General features: G+C 24.8%; 1 protein-coding gene across 1 annotated transcript in view; it reads right to left on the bottom strand.

Moving 5' to 3' along the window:
* Positions 1–6,162: 6,162 nt before the first annotated feature.
* LOC132925168 (uncharacterized) overlaps positions 6,163–11,604 on the bottom strand; it is a 29,000-nt gene continuing 23,558 nt past the window's right edge. Inside the window, exons 3-6 of the mRNA XM_060989587.1 lie at positions 8,737–10,866; positions 7,525–7,888; positions 6,292–6,375; positions 6,163–6,219 (exon numbers count right to left, since the gene is read on the bottom strand). Of these exons, the coding sequence (XP_060845570.1) occupies positions 6,163–6,219; positions 6,292–6,375; positions 7,525–7,888; positions 8,737–10,866 (2,635 nt within the window). The remainder of the gene's footprint in view (positions 6,220–6,291; positions 6,376–7,524; positions 7,889–8,736; positions 10,867–11,604) is intronic.

Genomic DNA, 11,604 nt, shown 5'->3' with positions numbered 1-11,604 from the left:
CCCTCCTCTTGGTTGCGCCACTGATGACGATTGTTGAAGGTTTCAAGTACCTACCTAAGTGTCCTTATTTAGTTGCTTCAATATTATTTCACTATAATTGTTTTTTCCTTAGGTATTTTATTTTATAGTAATAGTTGTTAGCAACTTAAGTCTTATATAAGTAATAAGTATCAGTATGTAATAATAAAAATGATAGGAATAATGATTAAAACAATAATAATAATATAAATAATATTAGTAGTATTAATATATTATATATATTAGTATTGTAATGAGTTAAAAATATGGTATATAATTATTATTAAGAGATAGTATTTTAAATGTTATTTATTTTTATTGTTTGTCTTTAACTCATCACCTTGTAAGATAAATTACGGGGTTGGGTAAATGAGTTTTTCCTTTTGAATAAACTAATATATTTAAAATATCTATTATATGAATTTTCACTTACCTTTCGGATGACTCGAGATGTGAGGTTACGATATTTGATGCGACTTGATGTAATGAATGCTGGACCGGGGTGGAGAGAGGTGTGCAAGAATATTATATTCAACAACTCGAAAGATATTAAAGTGAATTAAATTTATTTAAACTTGTAAGAATTTGACACAGAAAAAGATCATACATTTATCGATACAGTGTTGTGTAAGCGACTGAGCGCGGAATTGGTTGTTCTTTGCCCTTTTATAGACATGATATGCCGCCTTTGTGATAGAATTTGGAGATTGCGGCGTTGCTCATCATCAGTATCTTATTTACTAAATAGCCCATATTTGTACAGCTGCAATGATTGTGATTATTTCTAAGTCTAAGGGTAATTTAATTAATTGTAATTTTATCTTATAGTTGATTAATTTATTTCACAATAATATGTATTTGCTTAGTCTATGTTTGTGCAGCTGCACTGATATTTTATGAAAATTTAAATAATGATATATAATAATGTATATATCATTACAGTATATTATAATATTTGGTTTTTATAAAAATAACAAATTCAATTTAATGATTATGGAGATTAATTTTGTTGGTAAAAACGATATAATTTTCAGTTTTTATTGAATATTTACAAGTATCAACAATGGATGGCTTCTTCATTCAAATTGTTCATGTATCTTTGTTTTCACATAGCTCATACTCTTATTGTGCCTACTGCTACAAATTGTGTATACGTAATTTATAACAAACATTCAATATATATAATATAATAATATAGGTATTGAATATTTGATTTATTAAAATTATGTAATCTAATGCGATACATGTCAAGATTAAATTTATAGTTTGTAAAAAATCGTTATTTATTACTTTATTAGTGACTGGTTTAATATGTCTTGCAATGCTAATGTATATTTGAATGAATTTAAGATAAGCTTAATATTTTATTAAATATTGCTTGATAATTTTGATGATTACCTATTTTATTATTTTTAAGATCCTATAAGTGGAGCGATGAATGTATTGATTTTACAATGTTGTTTTTTCCAAATTAGGTATTTTATTTTTATTTTTGTATCTAAAATGACCTTTTTGAGCAAAAAAACTGTAATGATTTTCCACTTTGGGAGTATTTGATAGCAAACAGAATCTAGTCGGTACTTTGGGGGTCAAAAGTTCGCAGTACTTTTTAATAATCCAAAGAAATAGGGAAAATCGGTATTTTTACGCTAAGCCAGTTTTTAAAATTGATTTCTTTATTTGTTTATAATTAAAAAACGAATAGCTAACCACAGAAACTTAAAAATATGTGTGTAAATTATTAAATTCTAAACATAGCATAATTTATTAATGAACAAATTTACTTTTCATTTTTTTTTAAATGTCAATTGATCAATAGCACTAGGTCAAAAACCTTGAAAATTGAATACAAGGATCTTCACAAGTAAGTCGTTATTATTAGAGTTAAAAAAAAAAGTTAAATCTAAAGCCATAAAAAAATTATAGATGTTGTGAAGTTAGAATTTTACTGAATTATGTCAAAAAACTAAAAATAGCATAATATTATTTTGCTGTTCATAAAATTTAAAATATTAATACTCAAGATTTATAAATTTAATATAAGGTTTTTTTTAAGTTTTTCAATAAAAATTAATTAAATTTCTACTGGAGTAAAATTAATCCTTTTTTTATCGTTTGAATTTTAAATTTTTACGATATTGTAAAACCGTAAAAAGTATTTCTTCTTAGACATCTTTTTGTTATTTAAAAACGAAAAACCGTAGATAAGAACTTGCAATTTTTACCAAATATTTATATTAACATTTTCTATGCATAGCATTATTTTTTAAATATTTTGACTTTTTTTGAAATATTCATAGACATAAGAAATGTTCAATTTTTTTTTGAAAACTTCTTTCTTTAAATAGGTACCCATCTATACCAATTATTCACTGGGTCAAAAGTGTTTAAAATAAATTACAAGATGTCAAAAAACTTATTCTTGTATCTGTATAAAAATGAATAAAAATACATAGGCTCAATTGTCTTCATGTGCATTCCAATTTCAAATTTTTCGGTATTCGTCATAATTACAAAAACTTACAAACTACAAACATTTTGTAGTAAAAAATGTATAACATTTTCAGTTTATATAAATAAGGTTTGATAAATTAAATACAATGTTCCTAAACAGTATTTGAGTATTTTATTCTGGAACTAAAAAATCTAAAAACTATAAAAATATTACTATTTTTTTATAATTTGATGATTGTAACGATTTTAATTCTTTTGTTATATTGCAAAAACATTTTTGTAGGAACTTGGAACGTTTATGAATATTATACTATTATTAATTATATTATTATTAATATTATACTATTTATGTACCTAATGACATTTTCAAACAATGTAGATTGTGGAAGTAATGCGAAAGCAGTTCCCACAGCGTCGTCGATTTCAAACACGAAAAAAAAAGATTGTCTATAGATATTACCTATTTATACCACGAACCTATTCACCCAATTTGAACCTAACGGTAAGGTCAAAGGTGGTATTAACTGCAACCAGTGGCGTATTTATTTACTGGGAAGGCCATCACTCCCCCCTCCACCAGTGATTGATTATTTAGCAAATAACATCAGAAAGCTTGATTAAATTTTATAATTTGACTATATTTACTTGTCTTTTGGAAAACCGAAGTAAAAAAAAAAAAAACAAAAAATAGGTAGGTTACCTACTAGGGTACTTAAAAATTTAGAAATTGAAATACTAAGAAATAGGATAGTTAAAACTCGTGTTATAAGTCGAAATAACTGTATGTTATTAGTATTTATAGTTTTTTTGGGGGGTTCTTTATTAATTAAATAAAAAACACAAAAAAACAATTACAAAATGTTTAAATTAGGCTATAAAACAATAAAGTACATACAATAAATATAAACATTATTATTATTTACAATTAAATATTGTAATCTATTCCATGTATTTTGATGTATGACAAATATAAATGTACAAAATTGTTTATTACAAAATAAATATTGTATATGTAATAATGCATAAATTTTTCTAAAGAAATGCTTAAAATATAAATTGTATTAGCTAATAAAAATTATTTATTTTATAATAAAACAAGTCATGTTTTAGTTATAAAAGGAACAACAATAATAGTTTGAGATGTAAATATAAAAATTATTTTATTTTTTTAAGTCATAAGGCTCAAGACATGTTTTATTTTTTATTTTAAAGTTAGTTTGTGAATTTATAGAATATACACAAATGCCGTTTAAATCGAGTAATTGCAATGTAAATGGTTTCACAATATAAGATTTAGAGGACGCTATACCCGCATGTGTTGTCTCTGTCTTACTATCGTACATCATAACAAATTTTCGTTCAGTAGAATACATTTTGTGACGTTAGCTTTAATATTAGAGTAAATTTACCTATTATCAAATTTAAAGGTAAGAATATTATCTAGACAATGACATATGATTTTATTGATATTATCATTTTAAAGTGAGTTATGAACATTTTAAAGTTGTTATATTTTACATAGCTGTAACTCACTTTAAAATGATAATATCAATAAAATCATATGTCATTGTCTAGATAATATTCTTACCTTTAAATTTGATAAAAATAAATAAAAAAAATAAAAAATAATAAAATAAAAAAAAATAAATAATATAAAAATTAAAATAAAATATAAAAAAAAAAAATAAATTATTAAATAAAAATAAATAAATTAAATTATAAATTAATAAAATAAAAATATAAAAAAAAAAATAAAAAAATATAAAAAAAAAATAAAAAAATTAAAAAAAAAAAAAAAAAATAAAAAAAATAAAAAAATAAAAAAAAAATAAATAAACATAAAAAAAAATAAATAATAAAAAAAAATTTAAAAAATAAAAAAAATAAAAAATAATATATAAAAAAAAAAAAAATAAAAAAACAATTAAATATAGGAATTGAATCTTAAGATATATTGAAAATTATTGGTATAGATGATATATTGATTATACCTAATACCTTATTAGTACTTAACTTTACTAAAATTATACATCTAAAATTTATTTTAAACTAACTTAGTAAACAATTAATAAATATGTTTTTAATACATAGGTGTTAAACTTCCATCCCATGTCACACAACTCTATTAGTTGCTATTTATTGAATTGTAGACATATTTTTTCGTATAATACTCAATCGTATTAGTTCATATTATCAAGTTTGGTTTCAGTCTGGAATTGAATAGGTACTTGAATAAAATGTATTGTAACATCTTTGAGCAGCGAACATAAAATAAATTGAAATTTGTTCCTAAAAATATTAAAATTAACCAATATTTTTGTTTTTAATCTTTATTAAAAGATACCATTCATGTGAATCTCATATAGGCATATAGATCAAAATAAATAATTTTGTTTAAATAAAATACCAAAACAATGTATACAAATACAATTTAATTGTCAGTTACAGTTCGTAACTTTTAACCTTTTATAGTTTTATATATTCTTATATTCTTACATATTCTATAAAATGTACCTAAATTTGAACATGATTCCAAACATTTTATGTTTTTTTTAATATATTATAAAAATGTATAAATACCTATTTATAAACTGATAAATAAATAAATTAAAAAACTAATGATTTATTGTAGTGTACAATCATTGGCTATGTTTAACTATTTTAAATAAAAAAAAAGTTCTAAATTTATTTTTACAATATTGATGGCAAGTTTTATTCTTAAAAGTCTCTACAAGTGTCGCCGTGCCGGTCTTACAGCGGGGGAGAGTAGATCGTCCGCTCTCCTATGTGTAAATACGTAAAACAAGTCATTACTTATTAGTAATAGTGATTATAGTAATTAAAACATAAATCATTTATTATAAATTAAAATTAAAATTATTTAATGTATAAATAGACTATAAAGTAACTCATAAAATTATTTCTCATGTACCTATCAACTGAAATATAGTAGGCTAGTTGTGAAAGTATATTGTATACTGAATTGAGATTTATTTATACTCTATGGAACCACCACTGGATGTAGAAGGGATACAATAACTTATGAACTTTCTAATTCAAAATAATTTTTAAATTTTCGAGATTTTAAAATTTTAAATATCCATTAAAACTTGGTTTTATTATATTTTAAGTAGTTAGCCTCCCAAAAAATAATAGGTACTCTATTTACATCAGTAATTTTCGTGCCGTTCTATAATAATTTGATAGGTAATTATAACTGTCATAGTGTCATACCATTAATATAATTAATTATCCAATAGATACATATATAAATATGTCTTATATAGCATATAGTTCACACATATTCATTATAAATTAAGTAGGTTTTCTAGTTTCAAAACTAAGTAGCCAAGTAGGTACATACACCTAATAAAATATTCTTATAATATTAAGTCAATGTTTTTTTCATATTTTTTATACAAATTCAGTATATTGATAGCAATTTTATGTATACATAATAATGTTATTATAAATATTAAATAATTTAAAATATTTTAATGGCAATTACAATTCTTATAAAAAAAATTGATTTGTTTTTGGGTTGGTTAGGTAAACTTTTTTGTCTTCATCTGATTTTTAAACTTTTACTTATCTCAATGTTAGTGTGACATAAACCTAAGCTAAAATATATCATATTTTGATTACTTACCGATTTGAGTATGAGCACAAGTTCTTTTTACTGTATAGAGTTTAAATGGGTTTATTAGCTTTATTACATTTATGGCTTCCAAATTCTCGATGTCTCCGCTATTAAAAATAAAAATTCAAACAGATATTATACAGTGTATTTCTTTTTTCAAATTAATTTTAAAAAATTACCCGACATTCTTTGCTACAGTATATTGATAAATAACAAAATTGGCATACTATTGTTCCTATATTGTAACAATCATTTGCTTCACACTGAAAAAATATAAAAAAAAACTTTAAAACTTTACCATTATATTTGAATGAAAAATCTTGTAACTTTATTTGACGCTTGAAAAATAATTGATTTTTAAGTTAATTGTACTCGTATGCACATTTACGTTATAAATTTATAATATACAAGCATTTTATTCAATTAATGTACATACATTAATGATAGCATATTATTACATTAATTAATATGCTACCTGGTCTTTGCCGAAAATCGATAGCATATTTTCAAACACTTGCTCAATAATGATTATTCTCTGTTGTCCGGAAAACTTGTTCTATGACCTCTTTATAGGTTGGTGATGTCACCGAAATTTCTTTTAAGACCTTTACCCATTTACCTCACCGACCTTTTATTTTCATACCTATATTTTATTCTTCTATCAAAAGAAGTCTCAAATTTCAATCATTTACCGAAATACCGAAACGGTAATACCGAAACCCAACCTGGCTTACCTGTCTTATACTAAAAGTAATATTTAGGTACCTAATATGTTAATTTTAAATAGATTTGAGGTTGTTAGTCAAATTTAATTAATTTTTCCAACTTTAAAAAAACCTTTTGATAATCAAGGTATCAACTATCAATGTTGCTATGCTTGAAACCTCCAAAATCGGTAGTCCTATTCGATAATTCTATCCGAAGTTTAGAACAAAATGTATTACCATAAACAGTAGTGTTCCAAAATGTTTTGACCTATACGCCAAATTGCTGCTACTGCAAGAAACCTGGGAATTTCAAATCTCAATGAAGATTACAAAGACTCAATAGATAGGATAAAAATCCAAGAAGTTTCAAACTACAGTGAAGTTGATGACGATAATCAACCTTATAAAAGCGTCGTATTATTATCAGAAAAACAAACAGTAACCATCAAACTCATAGAAGAAAAAGGTGGAATAATCTGGTTTTTAGATTCTGGCGCAACTGACTACATTATAAATTATTCTTGTCGAATAAAGCGTATCAATAATACAATCTTAATTAGTGTTGCAAAGCGCAACAAAAATCTAACTGAATCTCTCATAGATTATAAACACATTTCAAAAATAAGGTTACATTGGGTAGAAGTATTCATATATTTTAAAAGATAAATATTAACTTAATATACTTACAAAAGAGATAATGCTTACAACCCGAGGTTGCTCATTGCTGGGCATTGTTACATTGGTATTATATGTATTATTTGTTATATTTATATTTAATTGTGGTTGCTGCTTTGTGTTTTTTAAAAAAACTGTTGTATTATTAGGTTTTAGATCAGGATACACTGGAATAGTATTTTTGTTATTATCCACTTGTGCTGGAGAATAACTAGTAGTAGCCCTTTCAGGTGCTTTTACACGGTACATTGATGTACTAGAAGTACAAGGAACTATTGATTCAGATGCATTTCTAGTAGTATTTGAAATACTGCTTCCTAAGTTAATTTCCAAATTTGTATTAGTAGTCGTTTCTGAAGTACTATTCCCGATCAATCTTCTATGATTTGTAGGTCTGGAACTATCATAAAGATTATCTAAATGTTGAGTAGGTAATGTATAAAAAGTAAATTTTAAAGGTTATCTAATTAAACATGCAATTAAATATATTAAATATATTAAATTAAAAGTTAAGTAATATAGCAAACAATACATGCAAATTTGTTCAAATAATGAATTAGAAAATGAATTTGATTTATTACAGATGATAACAATAAAACAATTTCAATGATTATATGATATATAGGGCAGAGGACTTGTAGCATTTGCATATTTGTTTTGCACAGTCTCAAAAATAGCAGAGTACGAAATAAAAACGTTTCATGCTTTCATAGAGCTACTTTTGAAATTTAATTTTGCATATAAATGCATATTTTGATACTTTTTAATTTTTAAGGTATATTTTATACTTTTATACGCTATTTTATACTTTTTGAGACATATTTAACTTAATTGAAACTTAATGTAATTTTCAAGGTAAAAGTAGTATTAGTATTAATTAAATATTTATTGGCTAAAATGGTTTTTACTAAAATATGAAAATTATTTTTTTTTTTTTTAGTGTCAGAAGAAGATATATAAAATTTAAAAAAGTAAAGCAATAAGAATGAAAGTTACAGTTTAATTAAAATTTGACAATAGTATATTGTAATTGAAATAAAGTGTATTAAAATTGTTTTGACTTATTTTAAAGCCTATTTATTTTATTAATATTTTTAAATTAAACTGTAAAAAAATAATTTTAGTGCATATTTTAAGTGCATATTATAGGGTTTTTAAGCGCATAAGTGCTTACATATTTAGTGTTTTTTTTAGAGCTACAAGTCCTCTGCCCTAAATTGATATATAATATAATTCATGTACTTGTTATTTGCGTTGGTAGATGTGGTTATTGTTCCATGTTGATCCCCGTTTCTGTTTGTACTTAAAAGTATTGGCGAATTTTTAATGGCGCACTTTGCATTTTTCAAAAAAATAGCATGTGGATCTTTAAACTTGCAACTATTACGGCAATTTAATGTAGCTTCGTTCATCAATGTTATAAAATCTACTTCCAAATTTTGAATTACGGCATTTATTATGGCTTGGTAATAATTTATATTTTGTTTAGGCATGAAAAATATTGCCATACGATTCTTCATGAAATGATCGTGACGGCCAGCAACTTCTACTAATTTAATCAATACATTACACTGTGATAGAAATGTTTTAGATTCTATGCATTCGATTAGTTTAAGGAATTTTGACTCGCTTCGTTGAAGATTTTTACTAAAGAACTGTACAAGATTTTTAAAGGTATTATTAAAATTCAAATGCGAAACATGTAACTGTGCAATGATATTCAACATGCACATAAACAATATCTGTGTGATGCGGTCAATGTCAGGATCGTCGATCATCAGTAAAATCGACATAACATTATCTTGGAACTTGGACACAAGTATAAATTTATGATGATCATTTATAGAGTTCTTTTTTGATCTAAGAACTTGCTCGTTTTCACATAATAAATTTACATTTACAATATTCGCCATTACTACTATCGTTTCTTGAAAAGTCTTAGTAAAATATTTTTCAAATAAATATGTAATTTCATGTAAAGATAAATCTTTTTTTTGATTGGAGTTTGATAAAGATGTTCTATTTCTGGTAGTATATGTATTAGTTTTAGGCACATGAAAAAAAATTTTATATTTTCTGTATAATGAAGGTTCTACTAAAGTTTTTGGATCTCGTACTTTAATTTTTCCTATCAAATTTTCTGTAGAGACTTTTGAGTTTTTAGAGTTATCATTGAATTCAGAGTTGGTAGGCAATTCGTTTTCTAATGTATTATTATCAACTAGTTTCTCCTTTATCCTATTCGATTTATTAGCTGCTTTTTTATTTTGTTCTTGAAACTTGTTTGGTATTGATGAAGAAGGTACCGTCCAGTTATCAAATTGATTTTCTAATTTTATATAGGCTAATGATTGTTTGGCAGTAGGGTTTGATTTAGGCACGTTTTGATGGCTTGTCGAGGGTACATGGAAAGAAGAGGGCGGATCGTGATTTTTTTTCATCTTTTTTGTTTTTTTAGTTACAGTTTTATTTTTTTCTTGAAATTCAAATTGTGTTGGCGAAGCAGGTACTGTCGAATTACCAAATTGATTTTCTAATTTTATATAGGCTAATGATTGTTCGGCAGTAGGGTTTGATTTAGGCACGTTTTGATGGCTTGTCGAGGGTACATGGAAAGAAGAGGGCGGATCGTGATTTTTTTTTATCTTTTTTGTTTTTTTAGTTACATTTTTATTTTTTTCTTGAAATTCAAATTGTGTTGGCGAAGCAGGTACTGTCGAATTACCAAATTGATTTTCTAATTTTATATAGGCTAATGATTGTTTGGCAGTAGGCTGTGAAGTGTTTGATTTTGACATGTTTTGATGGCTTGTCGAGGGTACATGGAAAGAAGATGGCGGATCGTGATTTTTTTTCATCTTTTTTGTTTTTTTAGTTACATTTTTATTTTTTTCTTGAAATTCAAATTGTGTTGGCGAAGCAGGTACTGTCGAATTACCAAATTGATTTTCTAATTTTATATAGGCTAATGATTGTTTGGCAGTAGGCTGTGAAGTGTTTGATTTTGACATGTTTTGATGGCTTGTCGAGGGTACATGGAAAGAAGAGGGCGGATCGTGATTTTTTTTCATCTTTTTTGTTTTTTTAGTTACAGTTTTATTTTTTTCTTGAAATTCAAATTGTGTTGGCGAAGCAGGTACTGTCGAATTACCAAATTGATTTTCTAATTTTATATAGGCTAATGATTGTTTGGCAGTAGGCTGTGAAGTGTTTGATTTTGACATGTTTTGATGGCTTGTCGAGGGTACATGGAAAGAAGAGCGCAGGTTGTGATTTTTCTTCATCTTTTTTTCCACTTTATTTCTTTTTAAGTAAGATAAATCGAGACATTTCTCTTCTATAAATGTTCTCAGTTCAGGCGTTTTGGTTTTTCTGAAATTTATTTAAATTAGAATTTACTTAAAAAACACATATTTTGATATTAATAAAAATGATAAGAATGGTGTTGATGCATTACAATATTTCCAATGACAATTATATTTATATTTGTCATTATTAATGTCTATATTTACAATTAAACATAATTTTATTTTTACAAAAACATTTATTTTATTGAAATATTTAAAATAAATGTTCTTGTAAGTATATTAAAAAAACTCATTGTCGTGAAAGTGTGAAAGTGGTGTTTTTGTACTGATTCCAGAAATCCTATATAGAAAACATGGTGTATTTCCACAACCTAATTTTATAATTTTTTTGTTATTTTTGTATTTTTAATTACTTACTCCTAATAAATATAATCTTTATATTTTATGGATGCTGCATATTGTAATAAATAGGTTCAATATTTAACGGCCTGTAATTTTTTTTATTAAGTAGTATAGTATAGTACCTTTAGTATTATATGTTACTTTGTAGTTTGTGATCCAAAGTTTAGTTATGTATTTATTAATAAACCATTGTACAGTGTACAATATACACTGTATAAATTTATTAATTCATAATACCTTCCAACAAGAGTAGGTTCTGACAAACAGACATTTTTAAAATATCTTTTCGACATCAATAAAGACACTAAATTACTCTCATAAAAATAATGGTAGTAGCAACTAACAATAACAATGACTGCAAAAATTTATTTTACTTTTTTTTCTTGTTTCTTATTTTTTC

This window comes from Rhopalosiphum padi, chromosome 3, assembly GCF_020882245.1.
Source record: "Rhopalosiphum padi isolate XX-2018 chromosome 3, ASM2088224v1, whole genome shotgun sequence".
Taxonomy (NCBI): Eukaryota; Metazoa; Arthropoda; class Insecta; order Hemiptera; family Aphididae; genus Rhopalosiphum; species Rhopalosiphum padi.
This window is presented reverse-complemented; position numbering and strand designations above follow the sequence as displayed.